The following is a 25,800-nucleotide window of genomic DNA, read 5'->3' as shown; positions in this document are numbered from 1 at the left end:
GAGTAAATGCTCAAAGGTTTTATTTAGGAAGACAACAGCTATTTCTTTGACTGTATTAGGGGTTTATCATTCATTCCTACTTAATGTGTTAGTTTGAGCCATAAAAACTCAATAAACCAAAAACATTTGCAAGTATTAAACAGTTTTTATAGAGCTAACTGCTCTAAATAATTGCTGATCAATTACGTTGGCTTAAACTATGCTTTCTGTTCAGCTAATGCCCAAACAATATTGTTTCATCATCTCTACTATGAAGCAATAGCTAAGCGGACACACACAAACACGGAGTCATGCAGACGTGAAACACACGTACGTAGCTGACACACACACACACACACACACACACACACACACACACACACACACACACACACACACACACAGGCAGCCTTGCTCCTCATTAGTGCCAAAAACATCACAGCACTCTAATGAGGATATGGGCTCTGAAACAAGGCAATTTAAGCAGACACACACACGCACACAGCTGCCCTTCACACTGCCTGCCTGCAGGGTGTGACAGGCAGGCACGCCAAAAGAGGATTTGTGGTGAAAAGCTTTGGGGAGGAGGGCGAGAGGGAGAGAGAGATAGGAGGAGTGGAGAAGAGGGGATTACATGGTGAATATTTCAATACTAAAACATACCAATTGGTTTGGGCTCCGTTTCTGGCTTGGACAGATACACACACTCAGAGTCGCACACATACACACACATAAAGGCATTAACAGGGCCATATCTTCTACAGCTAGCTTAGCAATGACTAGACAGGGACTGGGGTGATGGGTAAAGCTAATATGAAACAGAGGACCCCCTGGGGATCTGACTCACAAAATGATTACTGGTAAACCTGCTCTGACAGAGCGAGTTGACCAAAACCAACCAAGGGCTTCCTACCAATTTAAGACAACGTCATCTGTCATGCAAGAGGAGATTTTTGTTTCTTTCAAGCTAATAAAGTCAAAGCAGAGACTGTGTAGCGATATGACCATCATATAGAGGACTTAAAAGGGACAGTGCTACTAGGTTCAATCTCGGTTATTAAATTTTGAGCTCCTCCTGGGAATGTAGACAATACATGGACACGACATTACAGAAGGGATTCCAATGCAATAACGCTGGCTAGTTTAATATTTAAGATCTATTTGTAGCAGGATTTCTAGAAAAATCCATCTGCAGTAGGTCATAAATGTACTGTTTCATCAACATTTTCTATTGTTGCTTTGAATTACTTAATTAGTTTGACAAATAAATAAAAAACCCCGGTCAAGTTCTGACAGTCCCTAAACCCTGATGACATTCTCCAAAAAAAGAAAAAGAAATTAGGCCAACTCTTATTGAATCTAATCTAAACTCTCAAAGTTAATTGTGGTCTTTTTGAAGAAAAGAAACAGTAACTTTTGGTATAGACTATGCAAAAAGAATTGTTTTTTAAAAAGTGTAAACAAACTACCAGATTTTCACATATGCATCGCCTTATTCTGGCCTAAATCTCTAGATCAATGAGTATCAGTTTGCTGAAAACTGGTTCTCTCTGCCCATGGGACTGGATGGCAGGGAGGTGGCATGAACCACGGCTGGAGGTTGACAGATACAGTTCCAGATATGGTAAAGCTGCAGGAATGCTAAAGGACAGAGAAAACGGCTGCTGGCTGGCATGATGGCTGCCACATGCTGTCAGGTCAGCAGGGAATGAGGCTACAGAGGCGAGTGAGATACAATTGGTGGACTGGGGGGGTTGGGACGCTAGCCAAAAAGGATTAGCTTTAAAAACAATCAAAGTAGAGGAAAAGATCATTCTGTGTATTTACATGTCCGTGCATCTGTTTATGAATTCAAGTTTTTTCCATGTGTGCATTAGTGTGCATGTGTGTGTCTTTTTCTGGAGGTTCAAACCACTGCAAGAGTCCAGCAGGCAGTTATATTGTCCCAGTTACAGAGACGCGCTGGAAGCACTGGGCACATAATGAATACAATGGTTAAGCTGCATGCCTGTGTGTATGAATGTGTGTGTGTTCATACTGCAGTCTAGACCAGGGGATCAAGTGTAATCTCCCTTCACTGATACAGCTGATGAGCTGAGGTCACAGAACACCGTCACTGTGTTAACATCATTTCGGTGTGTCAGCCGCACAACAATGTACTGTTATTAATTAATTCATAAATTACTCTAAGAGATGATTATAGTATATGACCCTTTTGGCTGCAATTATGCTTTTAAAACTTGGCTGAGAAGTATTAACATTAAAACTTTCCAAAGTTTCCCCTGATTCTCCTGAATCCAGTGCATTGGGTAAGCTACATTCAGTGGTTGAAGACAGTTATTGTGACCGTGTGCAACAATTTTGCGATCTTGTTGCATTTAAAATGTTTGCTTCGAAGATGGGGAGCAGGTCTGTAACCACTCACAGTCAGTTACCATCCTCAAAGTGACTTTGTTGTGTCAAGAAGGCGATGGCTTCAGTTTGCAAATGAATGGGGTCAAGCTGGCGATTGCGTGCAGTCTTTTTGTGATAATACAGCGATTAAGTGTGATAAATTTGTGAAAATCTAAACTCGCCATCTACAAACACAGTTATTAACATTAAATAGAAATTAACTACTTATATTCAGAGTCCAGCCTCATAGATTTGAAACGGAAATTCAGAAATTCCTCAACAAAGAGCAACGTACTTGCTGCAGGATGGCGATTAAACTGCACAATAACACAGGCACTCAGCAACCATGCTTTTTACATAGAAATATAACTAGAAGGCAGTCCTCTATTGCAAAGAAGTTCCACTCTTTGGCACAGACTGACTAACACCGATTGCAGTGAGTTTGCATTTTGCAAATCTTCACCAATCTGTCTGACGGTGATTGCCAGTCCGAGTCTGATCACAACCTGCATGGCGTCAGGTTGCGACCTGTGTGGTCACCTTACTATTGAAAGTGGTCACCAACAGGTTATGGTTTTGCACGATCAATTTCCAGCCTACAAGTTGGCTACTGCAACTCCTTTAAATCGGTCCTTGGCAGTGTATTTGCCGGGTAACCACCAATGTTTCCTAGTCGCAATGAGATTGCTGTCCTAGTTTTACTCAAGTGTAACTGACAAGATATGAAGACTGATTGTGTAGCTGACTTACACTTACTTCGACAAGTGTAAATGTGTTCTGACATCATTCTTCATCTCATCTATGAGCTTTTTGGTTCATTACTGTATATCTGGGTTGTCTCTGGGTTTAAAAGAAAGTACAATACTCTCAGTTTTTGCCATTTTTTTTTTTCTTTCTGTTATTTCTTGCTATTAATGAGCACTGGTGAAGCCAAAACCAGTCTGTATTTATTACCGGTAGCGCAAATATACACCATAAATAATTACTTTACAAGCATGTTGAAAATACTGAATAACATACTTATTTGTCATTATGGAAAAAAAGCACAACTGTTGCTAGATTTTAACCATGAATTTTACATAAAAATATATCTGTGTCTTTTCTTGACATGGATTCTATAACAAATCATTTTGCTGAGAAGTAAATAAAAAGTACAGAATAAGTGTTTTAGTATTGCTTGTTACACTGTAATTACCTGGTAAAATTACATATTCAAACCACCAGTTAATTCTCACTCAAAGTACCGTAAATGACATAACAGCAGTGAATGTTATATTCATCAAGCAGAGCGCTTCAGCTTTTAGGGACATAAAGCACCAAGAGAAGAGATATCACAGCATTAGTGGGTCCTCTAATGGCTTCACACACCAGTGAAACAATCACTTTGGTTTTTATTTATTTATTTATTTCATAATGGAAGATCACCAGTTGCAAGTATCTAACACAAAAGGTGTAACAAGTGCAAATAATCTAACAAATGAACCCCTGGAGGGAAAGAAAAAGAAGCAGTGTGGTGTTGAAGCGCACAGGTAATGATTGAAGCCTTGAGCTCTCTGTCGCACACAGTTTGGGTTACGTGACACGCAGTATTGTGCTTGACAGTCTATGTTTAATTGGAATGGATCGGGGAATCAATATCAGTCTATAGACAAAAATCACATTGCTTGTAAACAAAGTTGAGTTGCTGTGAATGTTTCTTTTTTTTTTCTTACATTAGAAAGCGCCCACTTAACGCTAACTGTTCAACGACTGCTAATTAATTTACCCCCCACTCGCACACACTTAGCCCCACCAAAACCACCACTACACAGGAACCTCATGACAGATTTAATTAAAATAACTTCATTACTCTGAGCTCTGAATCACTTCACTCTAAACAAAAGCAGATGCCTCAAAGAAAAAACTAGAAGGAAAAGAGCCAACAATCTCTGCGTGTGTCTTTCTCTAAGACGGACATATGTATTAAATGCAAAAAGACAACCAAAGTAATCCAGGATGAAGACTCTCTCAGCTAGATGTGACACTGACAAAATGTCCTGCTGCCAGAGACAAGGTGGGACAAGTCAACGCTTAACATGGGGATTAGCCTGCTTAAACACAGCGAGTTGTAAACAACTCTGCATCCTTCCTGTTCATTGTAAAGGCATAATTATATCAGCACAGTTGGCTGCAAACACATGTAGCAGGGAGAAGAGAAGAGAAGAGCCACTTCAGTCCAGCTCAGTATTACAACTTCAGGCAATAACATTCTTTTGTACCCCAAAGTCTGTCATTTCTTATTATCTCATCCATTGCTGTTATTTTCTTCTTCTATTACTCCTGTCATGTGAAAGCCTTGTTATTCCCACTCTGAACATCCTTGCCCCAGTAGATCCCAAAAAAGCATCACTACCCACTCCTCCCGAACTGAGCTGTTAGTTTGTTTTCCTTTAAAAAGTTGAAATTTTGAAACAAGCTTTTCGCCAATGATCATTCAATATCAAGCATCACTAATGGAATTACAGACACAAACACAAATATACCGCTGGTGTCATTTTGTCCAGGAATAAGGGCAGATATTGGGTTTCCAGCAGCAAGACTAAATTAGACCAAAGTACAACTGATACCGTAGAATACTGTACCGCACACACTTTCCCTCTCTGCCTCCCATACACAACCATGCAAAGTGCAAACGCATATTCCCATGGTTTCTTTCTCAAAGCCACGCACACAAACCCTTGTCCTCCCTCACCAGCTCCCTCTAACTCACTCCGCACATTGTTTTCACACAGTCTATCTGACACCCAAGTACTGTACAAAGTCTATGATATCATCAGACTGCCAACTACCAGGCAGGCTGACATTACCAGCTGCCGGGACAGAAGAGGAGCCAGCAGTCAGCACACCTCCCACAAATATACAGAAGCGTGAACCTTCACAAACACACACATGCATACACACATGCATACACAAATGCACCAAATACAAGGAAACTTGGACCGTATACTGCACATATGCAGAGTATTAAACAGTAAAAGCACAACACACACACAAATGCTCACTCACCTGCACCTGCATGAAGGATCCCCGATAGAAGCAGCATGCTGCAGCCGAGAGGGCACTCCACAGACTACACCTCTCCGTCATGGTGGGCACACACCTCTGCTACCTTCTCTCAAACCTCACTCTTTTTTCTTCTTCTTCTTCTTTTTCTTTTTCTACTACTTCACCTCTCCCTTTTCTGTCTCACGCTCTCTTCCCCACCCGGGGTGTCCAATCTAAACACCAGCCCTTGGGTTAAGCCTGTCCCACCCCTGCCTGCCTCTCTGTCTGGCTAACAGCCACTCAACATAGTGCCACCACTACAAAAAAAACAGAAAAGAAAGAAAAACAGGCTACAAGCTAAAACCGCTAACACCAAAGCTGCAGCTTGCATGCAGCTGCCTGTGACAACATCAGCTATTACCTACGAGCGAGCTGCTAACAGCTGGTACTGATAACAGCCAGTGATATTACAGCTCCTGACATCTTCGCTGCTTCTGCCTTGCACCGGCTTCTCTCGCTTCTGCTCTCGCTTCTCTCCCTCTCACTGCACTTGCTGCACTTCACGCGGCTGCTAGGGATTACCTCATTGCTTGCTGATGAAAGGAGTGTGGGTGGGGGGAGGGTGGACCAGTGGGAGAGAGGGTGGGAGGGTTGGATGGAAGGAGGGAGGGAGAGAAGAGGGGAGGGGGTTGAACGCTAGGAGGCACAAGCAGAGAGGAGTGCTGTCGAATTGAAGGCAGAAACCCCACCCACCCTCCTGATGACCCCCGCTCCAGGGCTGAGACAATGCTGACAGGGGGGGTGGGAGAGTGGTGGGGGGTGGAGGAGATGACGGAGGGAGTGAAACAGAGAGAAAGTAAGGAAAAGATGGGGAGGAGAAAAAGAAAAGATAATTAAGAGATGAGATGATGAATGAAGAAGATGAGGGTGCAAGGAGGGTGAGAAGAGTATGTGCGCAGCCTCCCAAAGGAATCTAACCTTTCTTTTGCCATGAAAGACACCCGACAAGACCGCACCCCCTCCACAAATGCTTGAATGCACACTCACACCTTTTATTCCACCTACATTTTCACATGCCACTATATGTTACTATAGCAGCCTCCAAAACGCATTGGCTTCCTGTGGTGAAATAACGTTGGCAGAAATCTTCCCGTGCATGTGTGTGTGTGTGTGTGTGTGTGTGTTGCAGGATATAATGATGTGTCTCTACAAAGCCATGCAGACTGCAGCTAGACAGCTCATTACGGGCTGAAACACACAGGCAGGTGTTTCAAGGATAACATGGTGTGATTTTCACCGGCCCATTTCACATGGAGACACACATAAACACACGCGCACATACCGGCAGGGAGATGTCAGGAGGGGTGGGGCTCTGTCTCCAGAGGCCCGAGTGAGTGACATCATTGAGGACGCCTCGCCATGGAAACACTGCCAGAGCCTTGACAGCATCCAAAATTCTGACACTGCATTTAGTCAGGTCCGCACCAATGCAGGAAAGCGAGAGGCGGATACAGGAGAGAGAAAGCGGCTGAGAAGGAGAGCGACATGCTCCTTCTTTTCACTTTGTCATCTGAGGTCATCTTTCGCCCCACTAACACAAACATACACACAGAATCGGATGATACCAGTAATCACCTTTCTAATCTGCCTCCTGAATGCATGTTAGTAGGTCACAGCCAGAGACAAAGAGCCTGAACGATAAGGAGCTACAAGACACAGGACGGATTCATTAACTGCAACGTCTCCTCTTAACGTAATCTCAAACCATACAGTGCTGGATTAGACAGATTACACAGCGGGGACACAAATAATCTCATAAGAGGGGGGCCTTGTGCCTTTCTATTCTCAATCCTCTGTAATACCATGGCAAAACAATCATAACATACATCCTGTTACATCTGCCACACATGTGGGAGAAAAAAAAATCTACAATTTGATGCATGGAGAGAGTTTATCATTAAATGTGTCAGAATTAGGGTGTCTTAGACTAGCCTGAAGCCACTCCACAAACTGATATTTATATTTAAATATGTATCTTTGGTAGTCTGCTTGCTGCTATAATTGTAGCCTGTTTGGCTACCTTTCAATAAGTATTTGGTTCACACAGCTGGTAAAGGAAGCACAGCCTGTTATTGTTTTAAAGCAAATTCTGTAAAACTCAAACTTCATCCTTGGATGAATTAATTTTTGTCAAACAAATATCATCTGCTGCAGTGTGGAGCTGCGGCATTTTTTTTCTTCCTTGCTTCATCCTTACTTTGTTCCTGCTACTGCTTCCCCTTAAATCCATCTATCTTTCTTTATATCTCTGCATTGACGAGAAGTGTTTCTGTCAGAAAACATCTGTCTCATTCCTACATTTTCTTCAAATTCTTGTCAGTTTCTTCTCTGTTGCTCTCACTGTCATCCATTCATTGAACCTTTCTCTTTTCAGTGCTTCTGCATCAGTCATCTCCTTCTCTCTAGGCTCTGTCAAATCCAGCATTTCTCCAACTGCTCTTGTCACCGTACTCCTCCCCTCATCTCTCCTGCCTTCTTATCCTTGTGATCAATAGCCTAACCTCAGACTTCCAGGCTTTTCTTCCTTCTGATCCTTCCCGGCCTATTCTCTCTCCTGTCCTTCCCCTCTCCTCCACACCATGATCCTTCCACTTTCCCCTCCTTTCAGTCCTCTATCTCTGCATCTCCTCTCTTGGTTGGAGGCGGTCTTCAGTTAAATATTAATTAGTGAGCCCCATCCCGCAGGCTGATAGGGAACACAATGGAGAATCCCTGCATGTGCCTGCAAGCATCACACTAATGAAAGTGTGTGTGAATGTGGAGAGACACACAAAGATATGAAGTGTGTGCATGTGTATGTACTTGCTCAACTATGCTTATGAGGACTGGTGTGATTTTGTTTAAGTAAGGACATTTTTGGCCTCACTTTCATTGAATGTCCTCACAAAGATAGCGATACAAGCACGTGAGTGTGTTTGCTTGTAAGGGAATAGAGGAAAATATTTTTATGAAAACGTGTGTGAAATGAAAAGATCTACTGAGGGTAGATCAAGAATATTAGCGAAAGCACATCTTTATGTGTGTGTGTGTGTGTGTGTGTGTGTGTGTGTGTGTGTGTGTGTGTGCCTGGCTCCACTGGGGGTTAGCCAGGTACAGCTAATGAACTGCAGGTCTGATTGTCATCAGTGTGTTTTCACAGGACAGATCTGGTTAATCCGTATCGAACCACAGATATGCGTTTCAAAGCCTGCAATAATGATACAAAGAGAGAAAGAGGTCTGTTGGGAATGCTGTGCCTCCATCCACACAAAGGCCTTGAAAAATATTCATTTAAGTGTTAAACAGTGCAATTAAAACTCCACTCGCTTTAATCACATTAAAATGACTACACTTTACACAAATTGGTTGCTGTAGCAACTAGACACATCTTAGTCAAAAATTAAACACTGTGTAATACCATCAAGACAAGTATCTCTGCTTCATGGTGACCTTAAAAAAAGAGTGGATAAAGTTGTGGGAATACTTGAGAATGCACTGGTCATGTAGTAATTTTTTTTCTCTCAGAGGCTGCAGTTTCTGAGGTAGTAAAAAATGAAGTTGTTTACACCAGTGTAGTAAAAGTATAACCAGATGGAAATATAATTACTGTCGTGGTCTGGCCTCCCCAGACTCTAGACTTCAACAATTTTTGAAGCAGTGAGGGATCATCTTCACAGACAACAGAGGCAGCAAAAATCCAAAGAAGCAAACTGAATGTCCTTAAAGGAGACTGGATAACTATTCCTGACGACTACTTAAAGAAATTATAACAACGCTTGACTAAGAAAGTTCAGGTGCTGTTGAAGAATAAAGGTGGTCATACCAAATACTGACTTTCAAGCTTGTTAGAATTGTACAAACTCTGTTTTTCACTTTATCTGCTGTATTTCCATGCATGTTTGCATGTGTCTCAATAAATTGCTGCATGTGCAAATTTTCCCTCCAAAACATTAAAAAAAAAGAGGATTGCCTAAAAGCTTTTGTTCATAACTGTACTACTTCACTACTTTGGTTTATATCCAAATGGCAGCAAAAACACTTTCCATAAATGTCCCCTGTGCACTGTTTAGTGCTAATTAGCAAATGTTAGCATGCTAAACAAAGACACTATATGTATATTATCTATCAACATCATCGATGTGAGGATGTTAGCGTAGCATTTAATATTCAGAAATGTTACAGTTTTATTAAAAATAAAAATTAAATATTGAATTGTTTATTTACTTTAATGAAATGTATTTCCCAAATTATATCATGACTACCTCTACATTGCCTTTCTAGAAGCCATAATAACTGTTCATATCACAACATACTGAAATATACAACTATACTCTGATAGCAATATGATAGACCAATCTTGGGTTATAATATATGCCTACCCATATATCAATCTTGCTTCTGTTTGTAACTGTAAGGACATTTACAAGAATATACTAAATTCTATTTTAGTTTCTAATGCATTTATTTCTATACAGATATGAAAATCCAAAATCTGCTGGAAAGGGACAATGGTGGTAGAAGCTTTGAGATTTCAATTTGTAGTCTGCTTGGTCATAGAACTTGGACTACAATCTTTTGCAGGTTTGGGTTATGTGTAATTAAACAATCCATGTCCTGAAATGCAATCTTGAAACCACTGGCTATGGCAAGAGAGCAGCCATAAAAAGCTTCTTTGACCTCATAAGAAATTTTTAAAAAATGGCCGTTGATTGAGAGGCTAAATCAGTGGATTAGATAATGGTTTTCCAGTTTTGATAAAAAAAATAATAAGAATTTAGCATTGGAGGACTCTTAAAATGAGTCTATTATGCTCCTTCACAGCTCATGTTTTGTATTCTTGAAATAATATAAATAGCAAAAAAATTTTTAGGTCAGCCTTTACCATTGTAACCGTGTATATACATGACAAATATTGAAAAGCACAATAGTTCCACTTTAAACAGGCTGGCTTACATAATGCATATCTGAACTCTTGCAATCACAAAAGACTCAGAGTTGCTTTTTCATTACAGAAAGTGAAGCTTTCTGCACGAGTGTATTCTGTCTGTTATAAAAAAGGGATAGTAAACGAACACTTTTCAGGGGTGTGTTACCAGCCCTGATGGTTTTCACCCACTCCCATTTGCAGAGGCGCCACATTAATTCAATCTACTGTAATAGTCACACATACACACACACGGGCACACTCGTCCATGCCCCCACAGGGCACTGCCTTAATTTAATCAGACAGCACAAAGACTCACACAGACTTTAGAAATTTAAACCATTCGCATAATCAAACATGTAGTAAGGCGCATACACACAGCTGAGCCCCTTCGCACGTGCACACACAGATTCATTTTAAGAGTCCTGTTGCAAACATATGTTAATAAATCTCATATGAACCAGCTCACCTCCGCCTCTTTTGTCAAAGTACAACCAAACCACAAAACAGGAGAGGAGACAAAGCACAGGCTGGGTCACAGGCAAAAATAAACACACAATCATAAAGACAGTAACCACACGTTCACTTAATGGGCACAAAAACAAACTCACACTGAAGCTAAACGTTTTTGATTTTTTCTTAATAAAACAGTGTTGTCTGGTCTATTTACTGACCAACTATAAACCATTTGAAGACACTTATTACATCTCTCATTAAAAGTCCAAAACCAAAATCAGTCTATGTACTGCTTGACCAACCATGTGTCGCCATGAAAAATAGATGATATTGGGTATTATGGATATTTTATGATAAAACTGAAAAGATGAAGTGCTTGTCTTGAATGCTTTTGGGGTTTTCTCACTGATTGCTTATTTTCTTTCTCACATCAGATTGGTTTGTATGCCTTTCTCTGCTACAATTTGTCTCATTTTCACTTTATGTGCGATCCTGTGTTTGCATGTGTCTGTGTGCAAATGAATGTAAACGTGTGTGAGCGGGCACATGTGAAAACACCTCCCACACCCCCCTCAGAGATAGTCATTGGCTCCGTCTCTCACATTATAACACGGAACAGTGAGGCCAACTCCTGATTTAAACATCAGCTGTCATAAATGTTTCAGAGAAATGGAAGGAGATGGAGGGATTGCTGGCAGCTTTCAAGGACTGGGTGGGACAGTGGGTGATGGTGGTGGGGAGAAAGAAACAAACTTGGGTTATAAAGCATTGCAAGGGTTTTAAATTGGGAAAACTGGCACGAGTTGATCATATATCAGACTTTTTACAAACTTGGTGTGAATAACACACTCATGAGGCACCCTGTGTTTTATATGACCACATCATAAACAGCAACATTTTCTAGGCGGTAATTGTAGAGTTTATGCAGTGAAGCCATGGCTTATTTCAAGGCACACTTCTCTAGCTGTAATGCACAGTGTTTCATAGTGGATGCAGGACATGTGGCCTGAAATTAAACTGGAGCTCTAACATATAATTTATAAAAATGTGAGGGCTTCATCTAATCTAACCTTCTAGAAAAATAATGGAGGCTCTATTTCAGAAAGCCAGTGACCATGAAATTATATTTGTGCCCGCCTGTGAAAATATTTTCTTTTCAATTTTGAGTTGATTGGATGTAGTTTGGATTTTGCTTTTAGCAGACCATTGTGGGTCTGTTAAAGCTGTCAGTGGATACTTGTTTAAAGTGTCTGTCACCATCAATACATAACATTCATGGTCATTTTTCGGCACGGTACTGGACAATAACATGAAGAATCACAATGAAAGAATGCAGAATTAAAAGTATAACAAAGTATAAGGTTGAAGAAATGTTTTGTGAGTTGAAAAACTCAGTAACTAAAATAGTTTTGTCACAACAACTAAAAGACAGGGCAGTAGCCATAAATAGAACAATGCTTTGTTTGGGTTTTGAGCCTGGTTCTGCTTCCCGTTAAAAGGGAGTTTTTCCTTCCCAATGTCACAAAAGTGATTTCTAATAGTGGGTCATACGATCCTGTTCTTATTGTTCTTATCTTCAACGCTATGCTCTTCTGTTGTATGTTAGTTGCCCCTTGGGGATAAATGAAGTCTTTCTGATTCTGATTGTTGGGATTTTCTCTGAATGTATTATTGTAGGATCTACCTTAAAATGTAAGGTGCCTTGAGATGACTTTTGTTGTGATTTGGAATTCTATAAATACAATTTAAACTGAATTACAAATGAAGTGATCACATTTTTACAATAGTTGTACTGCTAAGCTTAATGTTTTTTTTAATGATCTAAGTTTGTTTTAGTTAAGTTTAAGATACTGACATATGCACATAATTTACACACACACACACACACACACATATATATATATATATATATATATATATATATATATATATATATATATATACATACATATACATATACACACACACACACACACACAAATGTTTGGTTTTCAACATTTTACAAAAAAAGGTCATTTCTAACTGTAGGTAATTTGTCAGGCCTGTGAAATCTGAACATATTTATTTTACAGAAGGAACACGGGTCAAGGTCATAGGAGAATACTTTTACTGCCTGGCTCTGATGTACAATCAATAAAAAAACAGATCCCAAGAGCCCAGCAGCTTATTTTACTCTCTCTTTCTATTTTTCTTCCTTCTACCTCCCTTTTCAACCCTACCTTCTTATTCTCACTTCCACTTTGATCTCAGCTGATCTCATGCTATGTTTTAAAAAGAAAATGCATGAATCTGTACCATGTTCTCCAAGGTCGTGGAAAAAGCTTCTCACGATCTCTGCTCTTTGAGGAGCTCACACCCAAAGTGGATGGCCCCACCTACTGGCTGCAGCACACAGTGCCGGCTCTAAGGCGCAGACTTCCTCACTCCAAATTCAATTAGCTAAATGGCAGGCTGAATTAGGCTAAATGCAGAGTAAGCCTGCTCAAATGAGCATAGCTGTTGAAAACTGAGGGGCTAATAATCTGCCACAATTACATCTGAGCACTCACATGAAAAAAATATCAAATTTAATCATCTTAATAATCATGCAGTTCAGGAGGAAATTCAACTGCACATTCATGGTGAAAACTGCAACTAATATCTGCTCAAGTGTAAGGTTTTAAATGTGTGTTTGTGACAGAAGAGTATATTAAAAAAAAATATAATGATAATGGAAAGGTAAAGAGTGAAAAATTATTGGGGCTTTTTGTCCGTGTGTCAAAGGTAGAGATTTTTGAAATGCTTCCTTAGGGCAATTTTAAAATACGCCCAGACACAGAGCAGAAGAATAAATGGCATAATCATAAAAGAAGATTAAAAAAACAGATGCAGACCCACCTGAACATATTCTGATCGGTCCTCTGCTGGCTTCATGTGGCTGAAAAGAGAATAATGAAGAAGGACAAGAGGAGAAAAGAAAGATTAAAGACATAAGATGCTCAGGATTGTAATAACAGGGGGGGAAGCCTATAAACCTTTGATACACACAATCGTGGCTTTGTGTTTGATCTGCTCTTCTAACAGGTGCAGCACATGTTAACACACAAAAGGTCTGCCTGTATTCCCACAACAGCAGCACGCTCTCCAGTGAGTAAAACACTATTGCAGCGCAGCTTCAAGGAAAATAGAGAGATAACAAATCCCACTGAGCATCTAAGGTTGCTAAATATGGAGCTGGCCTCTTAAATCTCAGAGGCACCATAACTCACGCTTTAACACTCATGATGGATCCCTATCATGTGTCAAAACTCACTGTGCTGCAGTCCTGGGAGCCTCAGTGTGGGCACTAGTGTGCAGATACGGTGCAGTGGCAAGCAAAAGGGGCAATTACACTCCCAGACAAGTTTTAAGATCACTCAGCACAGCTCCCACTTGCATGAAGGGTCTCACAGGGCCCAGAGCAAAGCTGTGTTATACATGACTACAGAGAGGTCAGATCAAAGGCCCCTATCATGGTAGTAGGCTTGGGAATGTTAATAGGTCCCACAGTAGAGGAGCGCCACAGTGCCACAGCCACAGTTGCTTCTATGCTTTTAACCCTGATTTTCTTTTTTAATATTGTATAAGTATAGAATATTTTAATGCATAACTATGCATCTGATAACACTAGCGAGAACAAATATTACCCCGGATTTACATAAAATTCAGAAGCAGTAGTCTGTTTTAAATATGTATATGCTCTTTTCCAACACTTTCAAAAAAATCTCACAGCTGTGTATGTGCATGTTTTTCATGTCACGTCTAGTGGAAAAGCCTGAAAAGTTTATAAAGGAGGATGCAACTTAAGGTCCCACTCAGTGCCCTGAAACTGATAATAAAGTGCATAGAAGACTAAAAAGAAAGCTTTCCTGGAATTTTTGAATTCATTAGAGATAATCTGCCTGCAACATTGTACCTCATCTACTGGATAATATACTTCATTAAAACTCAGTTTCACAGTTCTCCTGCTGCTACCTCAAGTTGCCCTCAACTTACTCAAGGATGAGGACAGTGGGTTATGTACTCTATTAAACTGACTTCTCACTTGATAAACACTAGACACGCTGAAAAAAATGTCTTGCTGATGATTTCATTGCGTAGTTCATAAAATCTCAGAAAGTTAAGGAAAAACATCTGCTGTCATGCAACACAATCCAACTGTCTGACCAACAGTCCACAACTAAAGAAAATGACATTGGAAAGCCAGCATCTGTGCTGTTACGAGGATGTATTAGCATACTTGACATGGCTAACTTGCACAGCTGTGATTTGATGAATTGCACTGTTGATGATATAACACATGCTGTCATCTTTTCAGAGACTGTCTTGCTTATTTCAGCTACACAGTGTCAAGGCATATTCCGCATCTATTCAAACAGCATGGCTAAGCAATAAAGTAATCCATGTGCTAAAGTCACCCATCACCCAGTGAAGATGTTTGGCATGTATACCAAACAAAGTGCAGCAAATGTGGCCCCAAACTGCTGAGCAGCTGAAACCTTTTATCAAGTGAGAATAGGAAACAGTTCTCTTTTTAAAGCTGCAGAAATTTGTCTCGTCAGTTCTGAAACATGCTAAACATGATCCGATTTTAAGGCACTGCATTATCATTTCATTTGCAATTTAAACAGTCTCGACTTATTTGGAAATGAGGTTATCCTGTACTTGTTTTAGATGCAGCCATAACAGCATGAGTGACAACATGAGTAGATGCTGAATGTCCATGTTTTGTTGCTTGAGAGACAATGACACAGAGGACCTGTATCTGCCAGCTGCCCAGAAACAAGATGACAACATTTCATTCTTAGCAGAATCCCAAAGTACCACACACTACCAACACTGAGAATCAACTGAAAAAGGTTTTCCAGTAAAGCTGGGAAATACGAGTAAAGAGCTGCACTGTGGACAGGCCGTGGAAGGGAAATGGACGGTCAGGCTGAGCGATGGAAAGACCTGTGATTTAGGGTTGAACTGACACAGGAGGGAGAACTCTTTGATGTGCCTATACTGAAGTTGGAGTACACTATATAGAGCTGCATTTCCCACGGTCCCTCGGCTAGAACTAATGGGTTGATAGTGCACGCTCACACACACACACGAGCCCCCGCGTGCCAGCATAACCACAGCCAACAAGCACGCGCTCACATACACACGCAGTGCAAATCCCACTCTAACACGAGACACGCACTGACATGCCATGGGAAAGTTACGAGAACATGAGATCGGTTGAAGTCTTAGTACATTTCCCCAAACTCTTCTTCAACTTTTGGCTTTGCTGATAAATTATGAAACGCATGCAATAAGCCCACAAAAATCTTATTTCACTTGGGTTCTTGTGCGTAAGAACAAATCAATGCGAGAAAAAAATCATAAAACTAGGAGTTTCCCAGCAGAATTCAATCGATAAAAAAGAATCGATGTTACCCACAAAAGAATTTAATGAATCCTGTTATATTCCCACTTCACGTGCATCGCTTCGGATAAGTCCTGTCTACAGCAAAGTCTGCACAAAGCGAATTTGCAGTTTAACCCGCAGATCTGCGCCCTCTGGCTTACTCAAAGAACACAACCAGACTAGAGGTGCTCGGCCTTAATTAAGGCTCCCTTCCTCCATCATTTGTTCAGTTTTTCTGTGCTGGAACATGACCATACGCAAGGCTGTGGTATGATTAGTTTATAAAACACAGAATAAATTGGGTAGACCTAGTACATGTAGCAGGTGAACAAATAGCTACAAACACTGTGGTTTTAAAAATGAAAGATATAAAAAAAAAGATCACCTGTAGATGCTGTCAGACTCCTGGTTTTTTGTTTCTGCAACGTCTGTCGCCTCTCTGGACTCCTCTTTTGGCTCTAAACCATGACCTGCATGCGCCTCATCATTCTCTTTGCTAAGGGGAGGTGACGAGTTCTCTTTCTCGGGGTTCGAGTCTGCACCTGCCTCGGTGACGCCTTGCTTGTCGCAAATCTTTGGCTGAAGTTCTGCGCCGCAGCCATCAGATGGCGGCAGATCTACACTTGAAGATGTAGGCCCAGAGGCGACGTTTGAGGTTTCGGGTTTTTTACTTTCACTATCAGGTTCAAGCAGTGCATGGGGCCGAGTATCAGTGTTAATTACATCCTCAGCCTCTTTGGCATCTTTGAGTCTCAGTGAGCTCTGGTCCCCTGCAGGACGCTGGCTTTGACTTCTGTTGATCTTGTCTTTAGCCTTCTTACTGCTGCTCGGGCATCCTGGGTACATGAGTGTGAGAGAGAAAGCATGTTATTTAGCATGTTAAATATTTCCCCATATAAGCCCAAAAGTTCAGCCAGCCTGGAGAGATGATGGTAACTTCTGCTGCATTTACCTTTGGCGCTCTTGTCCTTCTTCCTCGTCAGAAGACGTGGTAGCGTGCCCACGTGTGTATAGCTCTCACTGGAGCGGACATAGCTGGCAGTGCGGGGACGCATGGCCCCCAGGTCATCCACAGTCGCCTCAGCAACCGGAGTTAGGACTGTGCAACCATCAGTGTCATCTGCTCCTGCTCCAGACTTTGATTTAGAGGACTTGGAAGGTGATTTCTCAGTGGAGCGGCGAAAACTGAGGTTGGTTAGGCTGCCAAACCATTTGAAACCTTGAGAGAAAGACAATTAAAGAAGAGCGAGTGTTCAGGTTGTGATCTTGGTCGCTTCTTTTTTCATCTAGTCTCCTTTTTTTCTGCTCTTACTTTAAATACACCGTGGAAAAATGCTTGTACCTCAGTCTATGTTAACAAGCATTTATGGTGAGATGCAACTGTTTAAAACAATGAAAGCTCTTTATAGTTGCAAAAGAGATATAAAGATCATTACTGAGGACAAGGCGGGTGTGAGAATTTCAGAATTATAGGACAGTAATGAGACTGGCAGTGGTGATGTCAAGCAGGAATCTCCGTGGACTACGATGTTTGTGGTACTGTGATCTGTGGTGACAGTTGGGAGGAGGTGGAAGAGACCCTGGACAGGTGGAGGTATGCGCTGAAGAGAAGAGAAATGAAAGTCAGGCAGGTGGAAAAGTGAAGCTGCAAGGAGGTGGCAACCATCCAAAGCAAATGACAGTGCACAAGAGAGGTCAAAAGAAGAGAGCGCAGGCTGGGTGGAGTGGGTGGAAACAAGTCTCAGAGGAGATTTGTGAGAGAAGAGTGACATCAAGAGGGAAAAGAAAGGTTTACAAGATGGTAGTGAGATCTGCTATCATGTATTGTTTGGAGACGACGGTACTAATCAAACAAATACAGGCGCAGCTGGAAGTGGATACTTGGAGTGGCCAGGTGGGACAGGATTATAAAAGAGTAAAATCAGAGGGACAGCTCAGGTTGGGCAGTTTGGAGATAAAGTTAGAGAAGCGAGGTTGGACATGTGCTGAGGAGGGATTGCGAATGTATTGGACAAAGGATGTGGGATATGGAGTTGCCAGGTAGGACGAAAAGAGGAAGACCACTGAGCAGGTTTATGGATGCAGTGAAGGAGGACGTGCAGAGGGTTGGTGTGACAGAAGAAGATGCTAGGGACAGAGTGAAACAAGTATGCTGGGGTGACCTTTCACAGTAGCACCCACAAGAATAGGAAGAAAGACAGTAAGCAGATTTAGATTGCAGTGCATCTAAAACCTTTGATTCATATTTATTCTTTTCGCTCATTTAAGTAAGTTGTTTTTGTAGTGTTAAGTAGTTTAATTAGACAACACCGCTATAAAAAATCTGACCCTCAAATTGCTGAAGCTTCTTAAAATGGAAAAGAAGAAAAGAAGAGTAGCCTTTGTAAATCTTGTCAAAACATACAAATTACTACCCAAAGGTACAATTCTAGTGACATATCTAGTCACAGCAATATTGTAAGTTGATAAAAATATATTGTATTCTTTTCCCGCTTGTTCTGCTTTCTTTGCATTTATCTGCAGCTTTGAACTGAATGCTATTTATATAGCTGTGCTTTTGTTTCTGCTTGGCTGAATATGTGCCAATTTCAAGAGGCACTGAGGGGACTTTTACCCTCTTCTTTGCATTTTGCTGCCACAAATTTGCCTTTGTGCAGAAATGTCCACACGCTTTTTTTTTTTATCTTTCCGAGAAGCAGAGATATAAAAGGACTGCGTTTAAAATGACATTTTAATATAAGAACATGTATGCATACAGTATTAAAATAAAGTAAATAAGGTATTTATCTTACCTGACTGCTTTAACAAAAGCAGACAAAAAATATTTGAAGTAGACTTTATTTGTTGTGGTGCTGATTTTTTTTACATGTCACTATTGTCACATTATCACCAGAACAATGTTTGATCTTCAGATCTGAACTGAACTGCTTACTATACAGTTTAACCGCCCTCCAAATAGATTCAAACAAACACACATGCTACTCACTTAGTTTCCGTAGGCTCATGTTGTAGCTCAGTTTCAATCTGCTCACAAATGGATCATCTGAGAAAGGTTTCTGTAAAAAGCTGAGGAGAACCAGGCAGGGAGGATAACTTCTTGTCGAAGAGAAGAACCTCGATATGAACCGCAGTTCCTCTCTGCGGGTGATACTGCAAACACTTTGTTTATGTGACAAGCAGCCAGAGACTGAGAAGAGTGACAGGGCAGGGCAGACCTGACACTTCCTGTGTAAGGCTGAGAGCACCGGTGGTTAAAGGAAATGAAAGGCCAAGATGAGATGGCAAGCCTTAACGGGGTAAGATAAAGAGATGAATATGCGAAACGTGCGAGGGTGGCTTTTGGCCGGAATGAAAAGGTGTTGACAGATTAGAAAGCGTGCCAGTGGAAACTAGGAGGGGTGCAAAGTGTTCAACGCAGATGTGCTGATTGGTGGCATTTTGCCTCATTCAAATAAAAAGCTGGTTGTAAACTCATTCAGAGGTAATAATCGCTATCACTTTTCAATATCTCTGATTATCAGAATAAGAGTCCTTTGATCTTCCTGCTGCAGCTGTAAACGTTTGATGAGTCATTTCAAATCTCTTATGGTGACACTTCTGCATGAGGAAGATCTTTTAAAGGTTTGACTTTTAAGGAAAGAATAAAATTAAGATTTGTATTAAACGCTTTGTCTCGTGTCGTCGTGTGAGCCCTAGCAGTTATGACAAGAGCAGAGTTGGAAGTCAGGTGGCATTGCTGGAGCCACAAAGTCGACTCAAAAAGTAGGGCAGGGTCAGCGCAGGTGTATGGTTGTATGGTTTGTACCATATCTGTCTCATGCTAGGAATAGATGTTGGTTTTACTTAACCACGACCAGGCCTTGTTTTAATTACCTAACACGGACGTGCTTTTACTGGAAGTGATAAATGTTCAAAAAAATAAATACAGTCCCTTTATTTTTTTTTAAAGCTAATTTTTTTTCTGTTTTTCTATATAGTAGTTTATATGTTTTATTATTATTATTTAATCAAATAATAAAGAAAACAAATCCCTAAAATGTGAAATTTACAATTTGATTTCACGTATTATTTATATTTCTTTATGTGTACGAACTTATAAAAAATAAGATAACATCTTTATTAGTAATGTGATTTATTGTGTCAAATTTCAATAAAGATGCTTCTTTATTAACATAAATGAATCATGGAGACTATAGTGTGAAGTGTGCTACTCTAAATGGAATTTAGAATGAGAGACAAGCTTTTGTGCTCTTTCAGTTCCTGTTGAGTCGTTGTGTGCAGCTTCTAAAAAAGATGCGTTTCATCTTCCTGTCAGCATTAAACCACACCAGTATTAGAAACCGTGAACAGTGAAGGCACAGAGCAGAATGAAACCGCACTGCATGCGAAACACCCAAACAGTCCTTTTATTAAAGATAACATTAGTGGCCTGAACCAGATATAATGCTAACACCTTTTTAATGTGTTTATCATTCTGAGATAAAGGAGAAGCAAAGGTTTGTGGTCTATTTTTTTCTTCTGTTTTTCACCCAAAGTTCCACTGAAGATATTTCACACTTAAGAAAATAAATGGATGTTTTAACTGTTCAGGGTTGTGATAGGGGAGTCTGTCTCAGACAAAATATTTTGTCAAAGAAGTCGACCCCTGGAGCAATTTTGAACTCATCAGCAAAGGAAATTCTGATGCTAAATTATACAGAAGTACTTAGACAGAGCTCCTCCCCTATCCTTAATTGTCACCCGAATGGCAACACAAGCCAACTGTAAAACGCACTTTGCTTGTATCTTATAAATTCCTCATCACAAATTCCTAGGAGTCATTAAGACAACCGATGACTCAGAGTGGCTCATAAAAAACACGGGATTGTTGTGCAATTACCAGCTTAATGGTTTGTTGCATCCCATCAGACGTACACTTCATATCTCATATAATCCTTCTTGTAACTTAAAACGTGTGTTTCAAGCATGTACAGCGCTTCCTTCAGCAGCCTACAAACTGCAGCAAATGACTGCTGATCACTGCTCTGCAACCCAGTGTGGAGGTAGATGAAGTAAAGTGAGAAATGTGACATAGTGCGGTAAACGCGCACACGCGCACCCTGAAGTAATCGCGAGTTTCATTTTGAACTTTGTGTTCTAGGCTGGTTTTCAGCAGAAGTAATTTGCCGAAGTGATTGACTGTGCGGTTGTGTTTGACTGTGTGCATGTGTGTGTTGAACCCTCTGCGTGTGTAGCTTTAATTTCAACTTGATGAAAAACAAGCCTTCAATAATTCAGCTCTCTGCTTCCTCATACAGTGACAAATATCAGTCACTTTGAGGCAAGGCCGCACTGTCACACACACAGAAGCACACACACACACACAGGCTGCAGTGAGACAGAAAGTCTGAACAGCTGAAAATAGAAGAACAGTCATCTAGGCTGAAGTCCTTTCCTTTTTGTTAGATGTATTCTGTGTCCAGAGCTTTTACTGAATACAGGTAGCTTCACAACAGTGTCATTATAAATAGAAGTCCATAAATCTGTAGAAATGCATCAGTAAAATGTATCTGTAGTCTGACTTTGTGGCACCACACAGGGCACTATGTCATGTCTCACATTGTCACATCACATTTGGAGAAACTCTTCTGTCAGTAAATTGAAGCGAATTATGGAATAGCTTACCATGAAAATGCTATAGATTTTCTACTTTTAAAGCACTGCAACCGCTTGTTATGTTGCCCTTTTTTTTCATTATGCTTGTTCTACATTTCCAAACATCGTGTATTTGTTGTCCTTGTGTTGTCTCCAGAGGCTGGAAAGGCAAGATGTAGAATACCAATAGCAGTATATCTTATGCTAAATTTAAGCTCTCTCTTTATGTTCTGTGGGCGTGAAACCTTGTCTCGTGCTTCCTTCCTCCTTTGTGTGATGGACTCCACTTTCATTGTCAAACACCCAGCCTGTCACTTATCACTGTATACTATCTAATAAAAACAGAAATGCTGCAGAATACAATAATCATAAAATAAAGTGAGGGTGGCCAAGAAAAGGGTCAAGACGACAGTGTTTTAGATTGGGCTGTCATCAGGTTTGGCACTTTGCTGTATTGATGTGGCCTCTATTTGTCACAACATAAGGGAGGCCGAGAGCTGAATTATTGAAGTCTTGTTTGTCATCAGGGTGAAATTAAAGCCAAACACTGCACAGTTGCACACCTTCATCCTGCCGCACATGGATCCATCCTTTGCTGCATTTGTGAGGACCCATACCAGAGATCACTTTTTTAAGGACCCCTTTTTTTAATTGTAAAGAATCTGAATAATTTGTGTAACATTTGTTGTGGGATTTTCTATGAAAGCCATTTTTGTTCACTGATTACATTAATGATCCTTCTACAGGATGAATAAGAAACAATAGCTGAGAATTCATGAATGGAGAGTGAAATAAATGGATAGAAATGTGAAGTGACTTTAACACCTGAATTTGAATAAATCAGTATGCACCACCTAAAAGGTGGCATTCATTGAAAAAGAATTCGGTACATTTGAATTCTAATGTGTTTTATTATTTTTTTGTCATTGTTAAAATGATGTCACTATATGTCCACTTGAAGATGAATAAAAGTAGTAGCTTCACGCCAAACCTAAGCAAACATAACCTGTGTCCAGACAAATTTTTTATTCTTTCATCGCCTTTTATTTACCACTTTATTTTTAGAGTATTGACCTGTTTTTATATTTCCACAGTATGTGCTCAGAGATGGTTGGGCTCCAGGATACCTTTAAGCAGCAAAAGCTGTCTGTTCAGATCTACGTCGGTACATATGAAACAATTTACTTTGAAGAGCCAAGACAGACTTGGACAGATGCTACATCAATATAAAAATGTCACAGTTAAATCATCAGTGAAGACCGCTGCAGCATAAGTTCACCAGCATTTATGATTCAAGTCAGTAGACTCTGAGCTTAATAAACCCTTAGAAGCAACTACTCTGGGAGTCGTGACGCCATGACCTTATAGTCAGGTCTTTGTTTTGTCTCAGCTGTGACAAACTGTCATGTGAAAGTTTGTGTATTCTTCCATCCATCCATCTGTTTTCTTCATTACTTGTGCGATTCAGGGCAAAGTGGATTCACATAATACTAAAGTCTGTCACTGTGTGTTATAGACTGTAGGGGGCGCCAAAGACAGTTTCATTAGAATTGGAATTTCACATGAAAAGAAAACCACCTCTAAGGGACCCACAACTCTATTGCAAAACGTACAGCCAAACATTTACTTTAATGCATATCTGTTGTCATGGTTATATTTGTGTACTTCTCGAAAATTAAAGCTGTATTTGTTTACCTAATTTAAATCTGCTGTCTTGAAGGACTATGAAATGAGGCACACTTTTATTAGACCAGAATAAAAAGTTAATGAGCGCACGAGATGTGTTAGTGGTTGCAGTGACATTTAAACGGAATGAAATTAAATTGATTTCTCTGTGTTACTGTTGCACCAACTCCACAGATACAGGGCTGGGAAAAATGATACATTTGAGGCAAATTTAATTTGAATGTAAGTAAATTAAATGTAACAGGAATGTAAAAAGTGTTGTTTAGTGGCCTTATCAGCAAAATGGCAAGAGTCAATAAACAGACATGATAGGACAGATGTAATGATGATGCTTACCTACCCGACACCTGGTGTTGGTCCAGTTTCTGTGTCATTCCCTTTGTGGTTTGGCAGACAAGTCAAGAGGCCTGTGTGTGTGTGTGTGTGTGTGTGTGTGTGTGTGTGTGTGTGTGTGTGTGTGTGTGTGTGTGTGTGTGTGTGTGTGTGTGTATACACAACTCTTTAATGATTCCAGCCAGCTGAAGGTGACTCATCTGCAGCAGGTGCAGCTTCCATAGTAACACCCTGGTGAGGCTGAATGACAAGATGTAGACACTCGCTCCTGAGTGTAAGCTGCAATTTATTTGATATACTATACCTCTGATCTTTTACTCTTTTTATATTTTGCTGTATATTTATGGTAGTAGTACTGCCTATTAGTTTATTACCAAAGATGAAGTTAATTGGTATCAAAAACAGCTTCCCTTAAGTTTTCAGACTCTACGGCCTCTGCCAGGGATGTGTTGACTCGTTAAAAGGCTTCTTCCACCACCTTGCAATGTCCCCATTGAGCAGCCTCTGTTCCTCTTTCCAACTCTACCTTGAATCAAGCCCTGATTTCCCTTCTTGAGTTGTCTAACAGTTTGCCAGAAGCTTTGCCAGAAGCTCCTTGAAGCCAGTCAAATCCTGACCTTCCTAAATTCCTCTCACACATGAAGCCACTGCAGTTTGCCCTCACTACCTGTTTGGGTATACCAGGTTTATTAGGTCTGCAGTTTAGCTTGCTATGAGTGAGCTGGATCCAACTCACCCCTAGGTGCTGATCAGTTGATAGCTCTGCACCTTAAGGTGCCAAGTTGTCACCAAGTTGTTTCATAGATAGATAGATAGCAAAACATGGCTTTAGATCAAGCAGGCTCCCAGTCAGACCGCTCACCCTTGATAACCCCTCTCCAGGATTCTCCATCTTCTAACCTCTTGTAGGATCACATCTAAAGACTCCAAGGGGGAGGAAGAGCATAGGCAAAGTCAACAGTGAGCATTTTGCCCTCTGCAACTTAAAGTCACTTAGAGACAATCCTCTATATCTAGAGAAAAGGCTCCAAAATGGCAGCATTTGTGAGTGTCCCCACTTCTCACCACAGCCATAAATATATCTTGCATTAGCTCTCCTTCCTTCCTGACCACAAAGGTCAGATCAGGGAACCAGTCGGCAGTGCACAAGGTTACAAAGGAGGTCTCTGTCTTTGTCTGTCACTGAGCTCTCAATCATAATGTGCCTTGCTAGTTTTTTTCACCTCGTTAGTCTGACTCTGGGTTGAAATTCATCAACAAAGCAAAACATGGCTTTAGTAAGACCTACTGCAGAAGCAACTAACTCAAAGGTGGCTTTAGATACTATGGCAGGTACTGAGGCCCAGCTGTGCAAGATACAGTCATGAAATCTGGTTGTGTTGAGATCAAAATAAAGGTTGAATTTAAAGATTGGTGTGGTCTGGCACAGAGTAAAAGAGAAAAAAGCACAAGGGCAAGACAGCCATTCACACATCTATTCTATGTGCTTGCACTATATTCACACATGTAGCTACCTGCATGAATCTATTGTATAAACATTAAATGTAACATTTTATTAAATGTAATATATAGTGTTAAGCAGTTATATATAGCAGCCATAATCCTCAGTAAATCTAAAGAAATGCTTGTTTATAGTATGTAGCACAGGGGCGGAGCGTGGGGATGGCTTACTGGGCTTAAGCCCGGGTTATTTTGTCAGAAGCCCGGGGTCTTTTGGAGTGTAATTTTTCATAGTTAGATGCCTGGCTGACAACTGTATAAAACAAAAAGTACACACAATATTCGAAGCACATAGTGCACACTGTGGGAATTTACGACTGTGCGTGAATCCCCCCTGATATTGGTATGATCCAAGCTCAGACACTAAGCAACTGAGCGAGGGGGCGGGACAGCTGCTGCCCGTGAGTGCGCTGTTGGA

General features: G+C 40.7%; 1 protein-coding gene across 3 annotated transcripts in view; it reads right to left on the bottom strand.

Annotated features, from left to right (window-relative positions):
- The window catches only part of sh2d3ca (SH2 domain containing 3Ca), a 55,625-nt gene extending 36,261 nt beyond the window's left edge, over positions 1–19,364 (bottom strand). For 2 of the 3 annotated variants that reach the window (XM_004538301.2, XM_004538302.2), the window contains exons 1-4: positions 19,216–19,364; positions 17,182–17,448; positions 16,615–17,065; positions 13,694–13,733 (exon numbers count right to left, since the gene is read on the bottom strand). In XM_004538301.2, coding sequence (XP_004538358.2) covers positions 13,694–13,733; positions 16,615–17,065; positions 17,182–17,448; positions 19,216–19,234 — 777 coding nt within the window. In that variant the 5' untranslated portion in view covers positions 19,235–19,364. Of the gene's footprint in view, positions 1–5,418; positions 5,982–13,693; positions 13,734–16,614; positions 17,066–17,181; positions 17,449–19,215 lie in introns of those variants that run through there. The other variant, XM_004538303.4, reaches the window with a different exon arrangement.
- Between the last annotated feature and the right edge of the window lie 6,436 nt (positions 19,365–25,800).

Source organism: Maylandia zebra, linkage group LG7, assembly GCF_041146795.1.
Source record: "Maylandia zebra isolate NMK-2024a linkage group LG7, Mzebra_GT3a, whole genome shotgun sequence".
In the NCBI taxonomy this organism is placed as follows: domain Eukaryota; kingdom Metazoa; phylum Chordata; class Actinopteri; order Cichliformes; family Cichlidae; genus Maylandia; species Maylandia zebra.
The sequence above is the reverse complement of the archived record's forward strand: the minus strand, read 5'-3'. Positions and strand labels throughout refer to the sequence as shown.